This window comes from Cricetulus griseus (assembly GCF_003668045.3).
Source record: "Cricetulus griseus strain 17A/GY chromosome 1 unlocalized genomic scaffold, alternate assembly CriGri-PICRH-1.0 chr1_0, whole genome shotgun sequence".
NCBI lineage: Eukaryota > Metazoa > Chordata > Mammalia > Rodentia > Cricetidae > Cricetulus > Cricetulus griseus.
This window is the reverse complement of record NW_023276806.1, coordinates 205127839-205148644: the sequence shown is the minus strand read 5'-3', so window position 1 is coordinate 205148644 and position 20806 is coordinate 205127839. Positions and strand designations below refer to the sequence as shown.

At 40.5% G+C, this 20806-nt stretch overlaps 1 protein-coding gene across 3 annotated transcripts in view; it reads left to right on the top strand.

The window, feature by feature from the left end:
* Positions 1–20806, top strand: part of Cped1 (cadherin like and PC-esterase domain containing 1) — a 266707-nt gene that overhangs the window by 70465 nt on the left and 175436 nt on the right. For all 3 annotated transcript variants that reach the window (XR_003480049.2, XM_027389966.2, XM_027389967.2), the window contains exon 4: positions 5313–5388. Coding sequence is in view for 2 of the 3 variants with exons in the window: in XM_027389966.2 (XP_027245767.1) it covers positions 5313–5388 (76 nt within the window). In the remaining variant the exon portion in view is untranslated. The remainder of the gene's footprint in view (positions 1–5312; positions 5389–20806) is intronic.

The window sequence follows — 20806 nt, the reverse complement described above, 5'->3', positions numbered from 1 at the left end:
CAGGAGCGGATGGGTACAAATGTTCTTAGAGCTGGGCTTATATGTGGTAATATAGGGACCTTTGAAGGACCACACATTTTGCTCTTGGTGAAGTGGTGCATTGATGGAAAGTTTTGAGTATAGGAGCAACAGAAGTCCCAGTGCACTTTTACAGGTTTTGTATTGAAGTAAATAGTTAAAGAGAATCAATGACCGAGGAAGGAAGCCAGTTATCGAAATGATTCAGCCAGATGAGGGTGAATCAGACTAAGCTGAGCAGCAATGGTGGTGGGGAGATGTAAGCAGAAGATTGCGTGGTGATGGAAATGAGAACTAACAGTAGCTAACCCTTGTGTGGTTTTACTGTACACCAATCACCATTCTGAGCATTTCCATATGTATTGATATACTTTCTTTACAGCAGACTGGACAGTAGCACATGCATAGATAGATAGATAGATAGATAGATAGATAGATAGATAGATAGATAGACAGACGGATGGATGGATGCATGCATGGATACATACATACATACATACATACATACATACATACATACATACATACATACATACATAGATGATGATAGGTAGTTGTCTAAGGCCTCTTAGCTAATAAAAGAAATAATAAGAATTCACACTCAGGAAGTTTGACATCAAGTGCCTCTTTTCTCAGTCAGAGAAACTCTCTAATCAGGTATTCAGACAGTGGCCTGACAGCCTAACCCAATGAATATTCTTGAAGAATACATGAATTCTCAATGACACACATAGACAACTCCACTTGGTAAGAATAAGTAATCTGAAACCTTTGAACTGACTTGTGTACACAACATATTCAAAACAGAATTCCTTTCACAATTGTCGGGGTTGTTGTTGCAGAATTGTCAATCACTTTGGGCTGAACAGATTAAGATCATGAATTAAAACTTTGCAGTTTCAATGTTTGGTGACAATAATATAAGATTTGTAACAGAGAATGAATGAATAAACATTTAGGAGGACAATGACATGGATTTAAAAGTTAAAAGCCCATTTAAACTCAGGATTTCATGAAGGGGGCCCTACTGTGTGAGGTAACTCTGCCTACACTAACTGGAGTTCTTCTCAAGTAGATGGGTGCTAGTGTTTCAGAAGCAACAGGATTCCTTCCTAGCTTTGAATGCTTGTGGGATTAACAGGCACTAAACCCAGATGCTGACTTCAGCATTTGGAGCACTGAGAACATCTGATATGGCTCTTACTGCGGAGCATAAAGGCATTTCCTTGTTAATTTGATGGAATGGTGATTATGTTTGGAGGGCAAAAGACACAGACTTTTCTTTCTTTGATTAGCTGGGTCTCCTAGTTTTCTGCCATGAATTATTTTCCTGGCTGATGACCTTGAACAGCCTGTGAAGGAGGTCTAAATCCTGGCTGAATAAGTCGCATGGTCCTCTGTGTAGATAAAATGAGCTGAAAGACTAGTCTGGAAGCTCCAGTGTGGTGTTTGTGTCAGTATTCAGTTTACAATGACCAGAAAAAAAATTGCCTCAACTTCTTAATGTATTTTAAGCATTCCCAGTTTTAATGTTCACACTCTTTAATTAGTTAATGATGTTGCAAGGATTTTTATCATGTTAGTTTATAAAAACTTCCCAAATACTTTTGCTTCATATGATGGTTTTACTTTTTTGAATGAAAACTGCCTCAAGGGAAGTCAGACTTCTCCTCTCTCTTTTGCTTGTGGGTATGTGTATGCGTGCACACATGCATATGTGTGTATGTATGTATGTATGTATGTATGTATGTATGTATGTATGTATGTATGTATGTTAACATGGGTGAGCACCTGTGTCTGCACGCCTGTGGAGACCTGAAGTTGATGTCTGGTGGCTCTTTCGGTTGCTCTCTGTTTTGTGTTGTGGAAGGTCACTAAGCCCAGAGCTCTCCAATTCCAGAAAGCCTAGCTAGTCATCTTGCATCAGGAATCCTCGGTCTCTGCCTCCTCAGTGCTGAGATTACAGGAAGGCTGCAACAGGCTGCCTGAGCCCTCACATAGGTACCGCATCTGACCTCTGGTTACCTATTGAGTGGCTCCCCAGACCAGACTTTCACTTTCTCTCTCGATAATTTACAGCAGAAACAATTTAGATACATTCATAACAGAATAAGTTTAGGGAATTATATTTGGGAATTGAAATTTTTAAAATGTGTATTTCTGTCTTCCCAATTGTACCTTTAAGAACTATTCCAGTGGTGTATGGTATTACCCTTTTACATATATTTTCTAATCCTGTGAAAGGGGTTTCATGTGAAGGAAAGAAAAACAGCACTTTCTCTGTCTTTACCTCTCTCACCATATATAAGTGTCCATATATCATACATGCAAAAATACACGTAAAGAGGACATTTAGCCTCTTATAAGATAAAGACACATATGTCCACTCATGTTAATATGCATACACACACATACCTACAAGAAAGAGTAAAAGTCTTGCACGTATGTGTGGGAGCACTGAAGCACATGAGAAATCTCTATGACTTCTGCTCAATTTGATAGTGAGCCCAAAACTGATCTTTCAAACGGTAAAGGTCATTAAGTGGCTGAGGAATATTTCAAGCAGCAAAGCACTTAAGCAGCAAATAGGAGAACCAGCTTGACTCCTAGGTCCCACCTATAAGTGGCTGGCAGAGTGGCATCCCTGTAATGTCTGCACTGAGCTCAATCAGTGAGCTACTGGCCAATGAGATACCTCATGTCGAAGAAGGTAAATGGCGCTCTCAAAGATGATATAGTCAAGTTAGCTCTTCCACCTCCGGATACATGGGCATACATATGTATGCATATTGTTCCCCCCACAGGCACCTGAACACATACACACACATAAAAAATACAATAAAAAGTGAATGTTATTGAAATCGTTGTTATACTGGAGAAACTTACCACACAAGTTAGTGAATCCTTTGACAGTACTCGACTTGATAATGATGCAAGCCTTCTTGATTTTATAATATACAGTAAGACAAAATTTGCTAGGCTATGAGAGAGCATTGTTAGCTTCAATTGTCAAATACGCGACATAATTGATTTGCAATGACTGTGTGGTACTGAATTGGTACTGAAGTGACTCAATTCTTTTTCTGAGTTGGCCAGTTTTACTTCTCTGTTCTGTGTTTGCTACCAGAGCCAAAGGTAGATGACATTTTGGGTGTCATGTGTCACCAGGGTTATGTTGGCTCCAAGTATGAATGAATGCTGAAGCTACACTTTGGAGGGAGGAGTGATGGGGCATCGTTAGGTGAGGGATAGGAAAATAGAAGCTAGAAGTGTAGAAGGGTGCTCGCCCTGCCTTGGCTTCATTGCCTTTGGGAAGTGTAGTCTTTGCATGGCGTCATTCTGATCTAGTACTTTGTGTGATGACATACTCTGAGGTGACATCGCACTCCACACTCTGTCTGAAATCTGTGCTAGCATCCTCTGCCTTGGGCTAGCATCCTCGGGCCCACTTGTTCAGTCATGAATCCTTCTAATCGGGAGGCTTCCGTTGCCTCCTGATTGGGTAGGAGAGGAAGAGCCAGTGCTCCAGGCTTCCACAATAGCAACTCATTTGCTCTGAGCACCTTAGAAGGTTAGAGTGGACCTGCGCTAACCCATGATCTTCAAAGCTGCTTTACTTGTGTTTGTTCACTTTCTGGATCCTTCCTTTAAAATTTCTATTCAGTCGTTAGCAACTGAGTGATTTTGCCTTACATGAGAAAAGATGGCTCCATTTAATGCCCTTTGAAGCTTTGCACAACCTAAGAAAGATGCTTCATGTATAACTTAAAATAGTAGAAATCTCTGCTACAGCTTTTTCATGCTTTTGTGGTCCTCTGCCTGTCCCTCCAGCTTGTCTGGATAATTCTAAACTGGTGAACCAGGGCGTTAGGAAAGTCCTTGTTTCCTTACACTTACTCTAAAATTACCCACTTTTGAATCTGAGAAATGTAGGTAACCCTAGAATCGTGTCCCCCACTGACAGCTTTCCTCAATTTCTAGAGCAAATACATGTAAACACAGTAGATGTTGGCATCCCGGGAAACTGCACAGAACATAGTGTTTAAGAATGCCGTCCATGCCCAGTCTGTCTGCTTACAGGACCTGGACTGGGGCTTCGGCTTGTTCTCCCTGGAGCTATACTTGGCCAACAGAGAGTTTGCTGAATAAATGAATAAGTTAATATGATTCCCAGTGTCAGGGAAGATTTCATCAGACTGGGTCAAAGCACTTTAAACGAATCATTAGGAAAAAGCTACATCTTATTACAGAATTGATCAAAGGCTCTACCTGCTTTATTGTACAAGTGAAGAAATTGAGAACAAACTAGCAAACCATGCTCAGGGTTAGGATTCTGTCAACTGCAGAATTAGGACTGCATCCATGTCTCCTTCCCATTTTGTCCAACACAGTTGCCTTTTATCTAGGCATGCAAGCAGGACATGTTAAAGAAACTATAATACTTAACTGGGAGAGAGTGAATTAATTTGAAAGTAATCAATAATGCCTCAAGAATAAATCTGATCTTCAAGCCAATTTAAACAGATCTCACCACCCCACCCCATCCCACCTCCCTCTCTCAGTCTCTCTCTTTAACAAGGTTTTACCATATTTGGCTTTTGTTTGGGGATGTAGTTCATGTAGCTAGTTAATCAAACGTAAAGTCACAAGAGGAGAGAACTGGACTTGTTAGTGAATGGTGAAAGAACAATGCCCTTCATTATGAAGTAAAGACCATATGTGAAGTTTGACACTGAAGATCTGAGTGTTCAAGTCACTGTGGCCTCTGGGACTTTGGCTACTTGGTTTTCTAGTCCCTTAGTGATATTTTTGCCATGTGCAACTATGAAGCTATGTTACTATATTTGACACAAATATGTAGTTTTATTTCTTGGAGATAGTATAGCTTTGAAATAAAAAGGTTTCCCAAGTTATTCCCAAATAGTTTGAGTATTTCTGAGGGCAAATTTCTATTTTATGTAATCAGATAAATTACTTTCTCATTCCTGATTCAAGTGCTCACTTGTAGCTGTTTTAGGGTTAGATGAAGATGCAGCAGATAATGGATGCCTACAGCTCCCTCTCTCATGCACTTTCCCTTCGTCTGTCTGTCTGTCTGTCTGTCTGTCTGTCTGTCTGTCTGTCTGTCTGTCTGTCTCTGCCTCTGCTCTGTTTAATTAATTTGAAAGTAATCAATAACACCTCAATAATCTCTCCCTCCTTCTATCTCTCCCTCCCTCCTCCCCCCTTTCTCCCCTCTTGGCCTCATCATTTGTGAACCCTTAAATCACTAGGATCTTTTTCATTCTTTTCAGATAAATGTATTACCGGAAATACAGCCTCAGCTTTGCAGAAAAGAAGGCTTGTGTCAAATGATCAGAAGATTTCCAGGTAACCTTTAGTTTCCTTCTTGATGCATGAGCGTTTGACATCTGGAGGCTTCTGGATGCCTCACAAATAACACGGCCTCAAGACATCACCCTAGCTCCCTCTTCGATCAATTCCACTGTCATAGGTCTTCCCTGACACCCAGGCTTGGCCAATGATAATACCTCATACTAATACAACTGGTACTTTAGTTTTTTGGTTTTTCCTTCTGGTTTGCCAGGAGTCTGTTTCTATTTGTCATATCTGTTTCTTTTAGAAAATAATTCTGCCTTAGTTTAAAAATGATTGCTGTTGTAATTCTTAGTTATATATAACCTGAGTTCTTAAAAAGGTTTATGTCATTGTGCTAGCTATTTTTATTTTGCTTTGTCAACTTGACACAGATCAGGGTCATCTGGGAAGGAGAAAGTTTAACTGAGAAAATGTCTACATCAGATTGGCCTACATTGTAGGCAAAACTGTTGGACATTTTGTCCCTTAGAATTTGATGTGTCCCAGACTACTGATGGCTAGTGCCAACTAAGGTGGGCTAGGTCATTCTGGTTTATAGAAGAAAGCAGCCTGAACATGGAGAGCAGGCCAGTAGGCAGCACTCCTCCATGGTCTCTGCTGCAGTTCCTGCCTTGAGTTCTTACCTTGACTTCCCAGCTGTGCGGTGAAACAAGCCTTCTCCTCCCGGGGTTGCTCTTGGTCAGGGTAGTTTATCACAGCAACAGGTAGAACAGTTATTCTGTTCTCCAAATTCTGTTTTCCTCTTTGAAATCCTCTCACTGTGTTCAAGGCAGGACACTCATTGAAGTTCTAACTTCAGCATATCAGGAATTTTGGAGAAAAATTGCTACCTTCAGTTCCTGCACAATTCCCAGAGGGGAAAAGATGTCAGAAGGGAAGTAAGCCTCTAGAGATGAAATGAGTCTTCACAGATAAAATTATAGCCTACCTTAAAACTCGTTGGTGAGAGTACCTCAGATTTCTTGTTTTAAACTCATTAATGCTTGAACCCCTAGGCAGTTTTTCAGTTCATAATTAAAATTTAGATCTGCATGACTTCATTCTGTATTTATTAATGAATGCCTTGGTAGAGTCAGGAAACATGGCATACTGTTCCCCGCTGGATTTTCTGTGGAGTTTTGCCTCCAAGTCAAGTGTCAGCCTGGCAGGCATGTCTCACTATATTGAGGGCAATCTCCTCTCCATTAACCAGGGATTAAAGTGGAAACAAATCAGTATTTTTTTTTAATTTAAGTTACATTTCTAAAGTAAATAGAGAGTGGATTTTGTTCTGTAAGTGTTCTTTCACAGCACAATATGGCTGAATGCATAGTTTCTGGCTCATTTGTTTATCTATCTATTTATTTATTTATTTTTAAGTTGAAGCCTGGGTAACAGCCTGGCCTCAAATTCCCTGAGTAGCCAATACTGTCCTTGAATTTATGATCCCCTGCCTCTAACGCACAAGTGCTTCGTGTTTTAGGTGTGTGCCATCACCCCTGGCTTGAAGTCCCCATTTTACCTCATCCTATCTGCCCTTCAGGGATAGGAACTGAACCAGAGCCTTGACATACTAAGAAAGTGCCCTACCATTTAGCTACATCTCTAGCTATCTTGTTTTTGTAAAACATATTGTGGTCCTGTGGAGACTACTCAGTCAGTAAACCATTGTCTTATAAGCATGCATACCTGAGTTTTATTGCCATCATCTATGTCTTACCAGTTCAATAAGCTCCAGGTGCAACTAGAGAACCTGTCTCACAATAAGGTAAAGAGGGATTGGGGAAGACAGGTGATGTTCGGCCTCTGTTCTTCATGCACAGGTGCACACACTCCTGCACATACATATACACAAGCAAATAAATAAGTAATAAACAAAAAAGTGTTCTTCTGGACTAAGTAAAGAAGTTGTTTCCACCACTAAATATTAACAATATCAGACAGAGTTCCTTTAGTTAAGATAATCCCCACCCCCAAATTATCTGCATTTTGAGCATAGCTTCCAGGTTTTAACATGGTGTTGTTGTTGCTTTCCCACTGTAACTTGTATGTAAGACTGGTTGGTTCAGAACAAAAGCCTGTTAGTATTATAGAACACAGAAGGCCAGCATAGCAGTGAATGGCTGTTTGCAGTATGGAATACTTTTAAATGAACACACACACACCCCTCAAGGAAGTCTAATATGTTATTCTTTCTTTGCTTCCATAAAATTAGCAAGTATTTTCTGCCTTCTTTAGTTTGAAAATGACTTTACTCTGAAGAATATCACTAATTCTAGAAATATGTAACCCATTTTACTCTCTCTCTCTCTCTCTCTCTCTCTCTCTCTCTCTCTCTCTCTCTCTCGTGCTCATTTTCTACTCATCTCCTAACAAGATTGTTTTGTGGAATTTTTTCTCCTACCATGATATCTTTCCCGAGCTGAAGATAATCTTCTTAATTGTCTAGCTTTAAAAACATGTACCCACAGCATTATTTTCTGATATAAACTTTAGAACAATAGCTTTTGTGTTATTGTTTATGAATACACAAAATATAATATAAACTTATTTACAGACTGAAACTGATTGGTTTGATGTGAATACTGAATATTTAATAGTGAGTGCAGTCTGGGTAATAACACCCTAGTACTTAGTGTATGGGGCCATTCAAAGGGTGGGATGGGCTGAGGACAGCGGTGTATGTCTCTACTACCTTCCTCAGGAGACAGGCACGATGGTGAGTTTGAGGCCACCTGGGTTGGTTATGCTGTCTCAAAAAGAAAATCATGAAAATAAGATAATGCTCATGGAACATTAACCCACAGCTGAGTCCACTGAGCTACAGAAGGCAGCATCAAAGCTATGGGGCACACAAAATGCTAGTCAATCTCAGTGGGTCACAAAGAAAATTAATAAACTTGTCCTGGGAGAAGAGGGATGTAACAGGATGATGAGGAGGTAAGTGACCGTGGTTGTTATGTACTACATACATGTGCAAAGTTATCTAAAACCAAATTTGACTAACAGAAAAGATCATGAAAATAAGACGACACATATGAAATTTTTAGCAGTGTGCCTGCAATATAAAAGTGTTCAATTAGCAGCAAGTATTTTTTGGATGCAAAACAGACATAGAAACACAAAATTAAGCATAATGTTCTATAATATATTCTGTTTACAGCCAAAATAGCCTGCACTGTTTTAGATTCTGTATTATTTAGTGGCTAATGAAAGTTTGAAACCAGAGATTTTTTTTTTTAGCTTTGCTACTAGTTAGCAATATGAATTACTTAATTTTATGGAAAGTTTTTGGGACTTGCTTTTGTTTTCAAATCTTTTTTTTTTTAAAGATTTTATTTATGTATTATGTATACAGTCTTCTGCCTTCATGCCAGCAGAGGGCACCAGATCTCATTCAAAGTGGTTGTGAGCCACCATGTGGTTGCTGGGAATTAAACCCGTGTCCTCTGGAAGAACAGTCAGTGCTCTCAACCGCTGAGCCATGTCTCCAGCCCTGTTTTCAAATCTTAGGTAAGGATAATTGGGCCTAGTTCATAATTTAGTTTATAAAATCAAGTGGATATGTGCATATATATTATAACATTTGATTAAAAATAAAACTTGCCGTGTATATATAAATAGTGGCTGGACTATTCCCCCTATTTTTGAAAAATTGAACGTCAGCTTCCCATTGATCAATTTTTTTCTCTTTTTATGATTGATTATCACAAGAATTTTATGTTTCTGGGGAAAACTCTGATAGGTGTGAGATTTGGCCCACTTCTCAGTTTGCATGGCACCCTTTTATGGATATTGTCGGATGATACAAGATGCCTATGTCACAAAGAAATGGAGTTGGTATTTGCAGAGTTAAAAGTATGAGCAATGTCCAGCGTTTGTATCTGTTCAACCTTAGTTCACCTTCGCATGACTGGGTGACACCTATAAATGCCACAGTTTGCATTTCAGGTGAGGAACTTTGGACGTAGAGAGTTTGTATATTTTCTAACAGTGAGCTGAGCTAGTGGAGTACTCTCCTACATGCATGAAGCTTAGGTTCAGTCCCCAGCACTGCATGAACACAGGCATGTTGGTGCTTGCCTGTAATCCTAGAGGTGGAGGCAACAAGAGCAGAAAGGTGCAGGTCATCTTTGACTACTTAAGGAGCTAAGGACAGCCTGGCCTACCTTAGACACAAAACCAAACTTTCCCTCTTTCCCAGAGGTATCATTTCTGTCTTCCAAGACTATCCATTTTAGAACTGTTTTTGAAAAAAAAATAGTTTGGAAGAAAAATTGTTAATGTGTCTGTAAAATGTGCCAAAGTATGAAAGATGCATGAGCAAGTGTCTCCATCAGTTTCGGAGATCTATGACAAGGTTTCATTCTGAAGCATAATCAGTATTCAATCGGGGTAACGAGTATAATATAGTTTTGCTTCTGTCTGTTAGTGTGTAAGAATATTGAATTTGGAAGTTGTTAGTAAATCCAGTGGTTCCACAGGGACTTGCTGTCTAGCTTTGTCTTTAAAAAGACATAGATATCGAGATGCTGAGAGGAGGGATGGACATATGGGTGGATGTATTTGGAAGTCAGACAAGTGAAAGAGAGCCGAGTTCTGGCCAGAAGCAGAAGTCCGGTCAGAGATAACTTATAGAGCTCACAGGGTGTGTTCCTTCCCCAGCCGGCATCTACCTGACCTTAGACTTGTGACTCATACGGGAGGGCACCCACCCATGGAAAGTTTTCTAGCTAGCAAAAAGATTTATTTTTGTCTTGCCATTTTAATACTTTGCCTTTTGTGGGGGGAAGTTTTTATAGTATTTAGTTGGCTCAACTTGTTGTTTGTGCCTTTTATGAGGTTTGCTTTTTTGATAAAAGGAACTGCTTTCCCATATTTGAACTACAAAAACATAAGAGGACTGTTCTGCAAAGCTGTGGGTTGTTTTTATCCTTTTTAGTGCAGTGTCATCATCCAAGAAGCTCTGGTTTGGAGTGTGCCAAGGTTTTTGTTTGGTTTTAAGTATTATTCATACTTTCAAGTAATTTGTTATCTTAGGTCTGAGCCCTGGCTTATGTATGAGCTTTTAAAAATGGACCATGATATCCAATCAGAGATTACACATGGGTCATTTTAGGACCCACATCCCCACATCCTTGTTGCTTCTCAAAATAAGATGTCAGTTCCCTTAAAGAACAAAAAAAGAAAGAAAAAAAACTATAACAAATAAATTTTCATACATTTGCTACATCCAAGCAGAATACAGCTTTATAACATTCTAATTATTAATTACATAACATAAGATACATCGTTAATATAACATAATTGAAGTTATTTTAGCACTGGCTGGTAATGTATATGTATGAAATATATGCCAGGTCTAATATTTCCAAAGTTTGCCTTTCTCGAACCCTGACACTCTCTTCTGTGTTTTTTGTGAACGTCTGGATCAGTGGTTCTCAACTTGTGGGCCACAAACCCTTTGGGGCTAAAATAACCCTTTCACAGAGATGACCACTGGAAAACACAGATATTTACATTATCATTCATAACAGTAGCATAATTACAGTTATGAAGTAGCAATGAAAATAATTTTATGGTTGGGGGAATCACTACAACATAATGAATTGTATTAGAGAGTCACAGCATTAGGAAGGTAGAGAAAACTGGTCTAGAGACTTTTCTAACTCCAAAAACCTTGCCTTCTATGCTACATGTGGTTATATTTCTGATGCAAGAATATTTCCTCCAAGTGAAACTCTCACTTCTTTAGTGTGACTTGAGCAAGGTGATAGCAGAAAGTAAGCCAATGGACCTAATTCACCCTAAATCACATCCTTACTCCAGTCATAAGTCTCTTAGATATGTTTGCATTTTTATAAAAGAAGTTCACAAGCACACAGTGAATATCTTACTGGTGGACTCTCCAGAAGTACATTTAAATTTCCATTCAGTTCTTCCCTGGCCACCATCCCCAAAACTATAGGAACCATCTCTCTTTCTCCATCTCCGTAGTGACCAGCTCAAAGCTCTCATGTTTTATCTGAAGTCCAGCCCAGTACCTATCTTATAGCGAGAGAGATTTTATCTCACCTTGTTGTAAAGAGATAAATCAGGCCTGGTAGTTCTGCTTATGGAAGTGTGTGTATTAAGGGCCAGGCAGCTGCCTCTTCAGTGCTGATTCCATCTAGGGGGAGATTGTCTAGAGTGTCACTCACACACTCAAATGTGTACAGGGGCCTGGCATTTGCCATAGCAAATGCATATGATTGAAAAGCCAGGTAGCTTGTACCTCTTCAGGATTCTTCCTGGTTTAGAGTGGGGACACACTGCTGAGGAAAAGAGGTGAGGACAGGAAACTGCAAAGCTGCAATGCTTCTGAGCAGAACTGCAATGCTAGAAGTGCCTTCATAAATCTTCTCCGTGTAAAACTAATGACCACTGGATTCCTTCCAGTGGTCCCATCCTCCTTTGTCTCTGTTCCACACACCACTCTACTCTCTGCCCCAATGTCTTTACATTCCCCCAAGTCCCTAGTGAATGCAGCTTCTATTTACCTCTAAAATCAAACTCTGCTAGTCATAAAATTGATGAAGTTCGTTTTCTACTAAAACCTTAATTCTGACGTTGGGAGTGGGACTTTCAAGTCTCTTGCTACCCTTTCTTCTGGCTGTCAATCAATGTTTAGATCTTTCACCATACTTCATAAGAATATTATCCCTGGATTAACTTACTCCTCCCAACTGGTTTTCCTTGTGAATTCTGACATCTGTACAGACAGACGCCCCTGTTATCATCCTGGGCTCCCAGCTATCTGAGATCATCATGTCCATGACCTTCATTTTATTTGCCTTTAGTTTTTCACTTCTGAGGCTTTCCTTGATGACTTGCATCAGTGGAGTTGATAATTTGAAAGCTCCAAGTAACTCTGCATCTTGGAATCACAGCCTTTTGGGTTCCTTCATTGCTTAACCCACTGTGTCTGGATGGGGATGCTGGAATACAGACAGCACCTGACTGAATAATACTCGTGGTACTTTGGAGTTTCCAACTTTTGAGTGTGCGTCATTTTTTCCCCATAACCTCTTCCTATCTAACCTGGACCACTGTCAGTCACCAGAAGTACTGCCCTGTGCCTCTTGTAACATTTGTATTGCTCTTCTCCACCTGTCCTGAGGTCACCAAACTTACAACTCCTATAACAAGGCAGTCTCTGCTCCCACACAAAAAGCACACGAGGAAATTGCCTGAGTGTGCTCTATCTGTTCAGAAAATGTCTTCCTCCCCTTATTAAAATGGAAAAGTATCACATCCCTCCTGGACTTCAAAATCTCCAGCAACTATCACATTTGAGTTGATCATCACCCCTGAAACAGCCTCTTCCATTACCCAGTTACCTTCTTAAATATTTGAAAACCACAGGTCAAAACAAATGTCTTAGTGTTATTTTGCTGTGAAGACACCACAGCATCTCTTATAAAGAAAAACATTTCAGCCTACAGTTTCTGAGGTTTGGTCCATTATCTTCATGGCAGGAAGCATGGCAGCATGTAGGCAGACATGGTAGGCAGCAGGAAGAAAAAAAGAGACACTGGGCCTGGCTTGAGCTTCTGAAACCTCCAAGCCCACTCCTAGTGACACACATCTTCCTACAAGGCCACACCTACTCTAACCAGGCCACATGTCCTAATCCTTTCAAATAATGCTACTCCTTATGAGCCTTTGGGAACCATTTTCATTCAAATCACCACACCACACTTCTAGCACTCACTGTAAAGAAGAATCACAAGAATGCTATCCATGTGAAAGCAAGTGGAAATGAATTGGAGTTCTTGAATGTCCATCGTACAGAAGGTCCATGGCTCTACAGTCAGAACATATATCAAAGAAAACCTAGTGGAGTAGTGGAGTATGCTGATAGCATGGCTGTGGTTTGTGAAAGAGGGTCTCCTCAGGGTTTTGCCAGCTGTTAGTTGGGCTAGGAAATTAGACAAATAGTTTGATTGGAACAATACTTTGCCTTTCAAGAAAGGCTTGGGCAAATCCAAATGACAGGCCAAGGACATGTTCTTTTTCAAGTTGAGCTTATTAATTTTACAATGAAACATGTATAAAGAAAAAAAATGACTGTTTCAGAGTCACTGACTTGGTGATGCTCTCTAGGAAGATTTATGTATTTGCATGTTTTTAGTTTAAACTATGGTTTTTTCAGATATTTATGTGAGATTGTCTTCAGAGTGAGGCCTGTCTATTTCCTGGAGACATATTTGCATAAACTTACAGCTCTGTTCCTATTATGCCCTGTGAAATATTACAGTGGGGACAATGTGTCCTTGCTTTATTTGCATCTCCACAACAGGACTGAGATTCCCTGAAGGTAGGACCTTAGTTCAGTACTAACATTTAGTGCAAGATCATCATCCCTGGTATGTACGAGATGCTTATTCTTTATTATTAGCCTGACTGGAGGTCTGTGAGGATGTTTTCAGAAAGGCTTAGTAAGCAGAGAAGAACCACTCTGAATGTTGGTTCCACCTTCTGGATACTGGGACTCCATCCTGAATGAAACTGAGGAAGGCAGCCAGGCACCAGCAGTTGTCTCTCTGTGCTTCCTTATTGTTGATGACATGTGACTAGCCACCTTACACTCCTGCTAGTCTATGGACTGCATCCTCAAAATGTGAGCCAAAGGAAACCTGCTCTTACATTGCATTTGTGAGGAATTTTGTCACAGCCATGGGAGAAGAATCCAATACAATGTTATAATCACTACTGTTTGGGGATGTTAAAGGTTAATGAAAATAGAAAAGTTGTTAGTAGGGAGTGTTGGAGTTATGGAAAGAGAGCCCTACCAATCATCAGAGGAGCTTGCCAAGGTACAAACTGACTTGCCCAGTTACTCACTATGATGTAAGTATTGATCTGACTCTATGGGTCAAAGACCAAGAACCAGAGAAGTAGGGAACACATCTCATTCCTTGAAGTTGTAGCTATTTATATAATTTGCATCAGTAGAAGAATTAGAAACCTGTTAGGTTGCAATCAATCAGTATGCTGGGAAGCTATGAATAAATCAACTGTGGCAGAAGCCTCTTCTGGGTGATGATGTTCCAGGTAGCCGAAGGACTTACTTATGACCTCACTGCTATGGAAAATGACAAGTGGAGCACCTTCTCAGGTTCTTTCATGCATGCATAATTCTCTCAGGCAGGCTCGAAGTTTGTCCTGTCTTCATCTCTGATCTCATTGCTTCTTTTGAGGGAAGGCTAAGTGCTGACTGCTCAAGGGTGGAGGAGGAAATCAATGGGGAGAAGCCTCTCTCTGTACCTCTCCAAGGATGCTTCAGTTCTTCTCCTATGTTAGTTCTCTAGGCAGTTTCTGCTCAGTGATTATGCATTCAAGCTGGAAGGAATAAATCCGCCGCTGTGGATAACTGTTGTGTGTCAGCTTCTTTTATGCATATGTCACACAAAAGAAAGTGAAGATGTGTGACACACATCTAAACCTAGACCAGAAAGGAAAGTAAATGCCTCTGTCTGGATCTCAGTGGATTTCGGTGGGCATTTTTTTATATAGATCTGAACATTAAAAACAACAGCAACAACACACACACACACACACACACACACACACACACACGAAACATCGAAACTGAAGAGCCTTACTTACTACAGAAAGAAATGTAGTTGTTTTGACTAGTGAAGGTTCAGACCTTCCTTCCCCTGTTTTCTCCTCTTATCCTGGTGGCCCCAGAGATGCTTTTCTGGTCTCTCTTCCTTAGACCGCCTATTCTTTATGTCTCTGTTTATCTAGATCACACCCGGAAATGTGATTTCTCTTTGCCTGTGCTTTATCAACACTTACTATCCCTTGTACTCTTCTGTGGTTTAAAATTCAATGCAATGTTGTCTGCTACTGTGTCATGAAAAGGATTAGCAAAACATAAAGGACACGGTTGTTAACTAGTAAATCCAAGATGTAGATGTGCTTTTAGGGACAAAGTCACAAGCTCCCCCTGCCTCTCTCTGTCTGTCTCTCAATGATGCAGGTAATGTCTAACATCTACTCCTAGTTTAGAAATATGGTTCCTCTGCATCCCCAACCTGAGTGATCATAGCCCGCCAGCCACCTGGATCAACACTATGCCTGATAGAATAGCTCCTGTTAGTGCTTTCTTAGATGCAATTTTGTTAGTATTTATGAAGCAAAGTATCATAGACTTCGTGGTTCAAGCCACAGGAATTTATTATTCCTACTTCTAGAGACAAGTCCACAATTACTGTGTCAGGTCATGTGGATTCTTGTGAGGCCTTTCCTTGACTTGCAAATGACACCTTCTTACTGTGCCCTCAGACTGTCTTCTAATTTCCTCTCCTCATGACACCAGCTCAGCACCTTAGAGCAGGGGTTCTCAGCCTGTGGGTTGCAACCTCCTTGGGGGTTGAATGGCCTTTTCACAGTGATCACCTAAGCCCATCGCATATCAGACATTTACACTGTGATTCATAACAGTAGCAAAATTACAGTTATGAAGTAGCAATGAAAATAATTTTGTGATTGGGGGTCACCACAACACGACAAACTATATTAAAGGATCACAGCATTAGGAAGGTTGAGAACCACTGCATTTAGGGGCTATCCTAATGAGCTTATTTGATCTTCTACCTGGCGGTCTTTATTTCCACATCCAGTCATGCTCCTAGGTCCCTGGCTAGGACTTCAATGTGTGAATTTTAAGGGAGAAATATATGGGTGGAGGAGTCAGGGACATTATGACTGACCACTGCCCCGAGTCCACATAGGAGAGACAAGAAAAAGCAACAGATATCTGCATTTGGTAAATATGTCTGGACTGGTTATGGTAAAGTCCACAGAACGCTTCAGGCAGAACCAGCACCAAGTCATTTTACAGTGAAGGAACATCACTCCTTCCTTCATCTGAACACCAAGAGTTGGATGCTGTCCACAGGCTACCCAGCCGCCGTGCGTTGATTGGTATGAAGACTTACCGTTCAGAGTCATGCAAAGTTCTTTCCTTAAACTTCAGCCCTCTCATGTACATTGTCTGAACTTGCTTCTCTTTCTGGAGCTAATCTTTCTTCCTTCAAATGTAGTTTTCCATGGGAAATAGTTTCACCCAAATAATCTATTGGTGAGAATTTCAGATGTGACTGCAAGAAGGAAGAACTCCATGGAAACTGTTGAATTATGAAAATACTCTGACCACACACACAGCCTGACCAATGTATAAGACAGCCCCAGGGAGGAATTATGTATATCTATACTAACTAATGACAGCCAAAATCATGTAAAGATCATTTGAGAAAAAGATAACAGCCTTCCTTCGTTTCCTTGAAAATAAGGAAAAGTACCTACCACTTGTGGTAGTCTATTATTTGGGAACTATGTGATTCTTCCACTCACTTGGCATAGCCATTGTGCATTTGACAAAAATATTGAGACCTCATCTGGAATCTTGGGCCTAGGGAGATGGATCAGAGGTTAAGAGCACTGGATGAGCCAGGCATTGGTGGCACACACCTTTACTTCTAGCACACGGGAGGCAGAGGCAGAGGCAGAGGCAGAGGCAGAGGCAGAGGCAGAGGCAGAGGCAGAGGCAGAGGCAAAGGCAAAGGCAGAGCCAGGTGGGTCTCTGTGAGTTCAAGGCTAGCCTGGTCTACAGAGCAAGTTCCAGGACAACCTCCAAAACAATACAGAGAAACCCTGTTTCCGAAAACAAAACAAACAAACAAACAAAAACAAAAACAGAGCACTGGATGATTTCAATTCCTAACACCCATGTGGCCATTCACCATGAGCTGTAACTCATTTGCCTGTGAATCATTTATTTGGTTAATGGTCGATGTCGGAAGGCCTAGCACATTGTGGGGAGCACCATCCCTGGCTTCTATAAGAAAGCAGGCTGAGCAAGCCACGAGGAGCAAGCCAGTAAGCAGCCCACTCCATGGCCTCTGCATCAGCTCCTGCCTCCAGCTTCCTGCCCTGTTTGAGTTCCTGTCCTGACTTCTTTCAGTGATGAACAGTGATGTGAAAGTGTAAGCCAGGTAAACCCTTTCCCCTCCAAGTTGCTTTTGGTCATGGTATTTTATCATAGCAATAAAAACTCTAAGACGGATCTTTAGTACTCATGTATAAAGCCAGACACAGAAGTATGTCTGTAACTCCAGAGCTAGGATGGGCAAAGCTAGGCTCTCCAAAGTTTGCTGGCCAGCCTAAACAAAAGGACAAGCTCCAGGTTCAATGAACAATCTTGTTTCAAAAAATATGTTGGAAAATGATAGAGGAAGATGTGTGATGCTGACTTCTGATCGCTGCATGTATGTCTATCCACACACACACACAGAGAGAGAGAGAGAGAGAGAGAGAGAGAGAGAGAGAGAGAGAGAGAAAGAGAGAGGGAGGGAGAAGGAGGGAGGCAGGGAGGATTTAATAATGTTGGGAGATATACCATGTTGAATTTCAAGTCATTCACTCCCCGAGCCTCTTTTTCTGGTTGTAAAGACAGATATTTGCTGACAACAATATTGCAAGTGTTATGAAAGAAAAATGGTGTTAATAAATTTGAGGTGCTCAAGGATTTCTTCATCCATTTTCACAGCAGTCCAGACCAGTACACAGACTTGACGATTTCATCAACGTTAGAAAATAATAGTTCATTAACGTGAGGCATTAGCTGACCTGCGCATAACTTCCTCGGCTGTATGTTGCCCTATTGCTCATTGGATGCCATTCGTTATGACTCATCTCCAGAACCTTGCCTTGTAGGTCATTGGTATGATAATGCACATTTATTAAGACTAACACATCTAATACATCTTCACAGGCATTAAGTCTTTCCCGACCTGACACATGCCACTGAAGAATACTCTTGAGGGAGACTGAAAATGAAAGTTCAGCAAAGTCTGAGGAAAGTGAAACGCATTCAGATTCCTACACGCAATCAGAGTCTTTCATTTTGAGCTGAAGTTGTGATTCGAAAGGACACCTGTCCTGGCAGAAATGTAATTAGCTGAATAATGGAGTAGCTTTGGAAAATGTTTTTGCCTTTGATGATGGGGTAGACAAGCTCCTGTAGAGAGAGGCACAGACTCAAACATTTTTCAAACCCTGTGATTCATTGCATTAACTTTTGAGACCAAAAAAAAAAAAAAAAAAAAAAAAAACCCTACTCCTAGCGACATCTAGTGGTGAAATGGGAACGTTCTCTTTTCCCTGCTGTCATTTTTACTAAAGGCATCAAAAGCAAACTGAGCCCCTTGCTTACAGTCAGTTCATATGCAAATGTATAGCATTCCAAAAGGACAAAGCAAGGAATTCACGCAAATAGAGTGAGGGGACTGTGGTGGCCTATTTGTCCTAACCTTTTGTGTGAGAATGTAAGCGGTGACAGACAGTCACAAACCAGGAGTCCTGGGATCCACAGAGGGAAGAGGCCTCACCTCATTCAGGGTTCACTCAGCTGCTGAGGGAGTCTGGGTAAAATAGTTCATTTATTTAGTCTTAGACTTTAGATTTTTAGACTTACGAAGTGGGAACAATTTCATAGAACTCTTCTTTCTTCATACAGTTTTTATAAAAAGTATTTGTATGACCAGCTCTATTATAAATGTGTTCATGTTGCATATAAGGTGTCCTAGTTACTGTTCTGTGGCTGGGAGGAGACGCCACAGCCCAGGCAACTCATAGAAGAAAGCATTTAATTGGGACTGGCTGACAATGTCAGCTGAATCAATGGTCATCTTGGCTATGAGCATGGCAGCACTCAGGCAGGCATGGTACTGAGAGCTTACTTCTTGATCCACAGGCAGGCAGAGACAGAAAGAGATACTCTGGGCCCCCCCATGGGTTTTTGAAACCTCAAAACCCACCCCTAGTGACACATCTCTAATGGGGCCACACCTCCTAATCCTTCCCAAACAGATCCGATGTCTGGGGACCAACCATTCAAACACATGAGCATATGGGGACCATCCTCATTCAAACTAAAACATAAGGTATTGTTTCTGTATTGTTCAAAAGATCCACAAACTGATTTGTAGAGAAAAACAAAAGAAGAAGGCTTTCAATTTCTCTCCACACACATATACATGTCACATGTATGCATGCATATGTTAGAGAAATGAACAATTTACTGTGACTTCTTCAAGTTGTCGATTAAGCACAGCCACCGAGTTAGTAGTAATTATTATTATGAGGCTTGTTTTATGGATAACTTGGTGGAACTTTATAAGGATTCATATCCCAAGATAATTTTATAGGTAAGTTACCCTAAAATAATAATGAGAGATAACATTAAAGTCTTACTTATCCATCAGACACTGACTGTATATAGTCCTTCAAAGCCCCATATAATTATTTATGGAGTGGATGCATTTGTGTTAAGATCCTTATCATACTATCATTTCATTTTACCAGATTTTTAAGCTGATTATAATAACCAAGCTAAGGAAGCATCTATTTTGAAGTATCTATTATGACTGGGCCTAATAAATTACATTTATCTACTCATCCTGCTTTTATTATTTCATCAGCTAACATAATCCTCTTGATTTAGTGCTTATCAGTATCTCAGAGTGAGCAGAGCAGCGTGTGTTTACAGAAGATGGTTTTATTTTGTGTTGTTCCAACTTTGATAGGAAACTCAACAGCAGATCAGAATTGCTAGCCTTGGGAGAGCACAGAGTCCAGTCTTCACTTTGGATTAGTAAACTCCCTTATGGGGTGCCCTTAATCCTTTTCTCTGTCACCCCTTTTCTCGTGTATCTGCAACTCCCCAAGCTCTCAATAGCTCTGCTAGGCAAAAGGAAAACCTACCATGGCAAACTTCATACTGTATCACATACTTGGGCTGTAACTCCAGCTTCAGGTCTGGGCTTCTAGGATTGCTTAGAAAGTCCCCAGAATTAGTTGCCTTGGCACTTTAATGTTGTTTCTCTGGCTTCATTGGAGGGGTCTATGGTGGTTTTTAGAATTAGCTGATGTGCTGCTAAACTGGTTTGCAAAGCACAAATATGAGAAGGTGGACTAATGGATATGAGTGGACCCAAATTATGTTTTATAGAAAACATATGATTTGGTAGAATTAATGGTTTGTGGAAATCATTGTTTTTAGAGTCAGAGTTTGCTTTAACTTGATAATTAGTTGCTACAGGAAAGTGGTATGTACACTCAGAGCCAGGCTCCTTCTGTGCAAATCCCATCTGGGTGAGTTTCTCACCTTCTCTGTGCTTCAATCTTCTGTCTAGAATAAAGGGAAGATCATGGTTCTGTTGTAGAAATTTTTTGTTGTTTTTAATTGTTTTGTTTTTCAGACAGGGTCTTACCATGTACCCTGTCTGGTCTGAATTTGTTATGTGGACCATACTGGCCTTCAGCTTACAAGGAACTTCTTGCCTCTGCCTACTAAATGCTGCAATTATGGACCTGC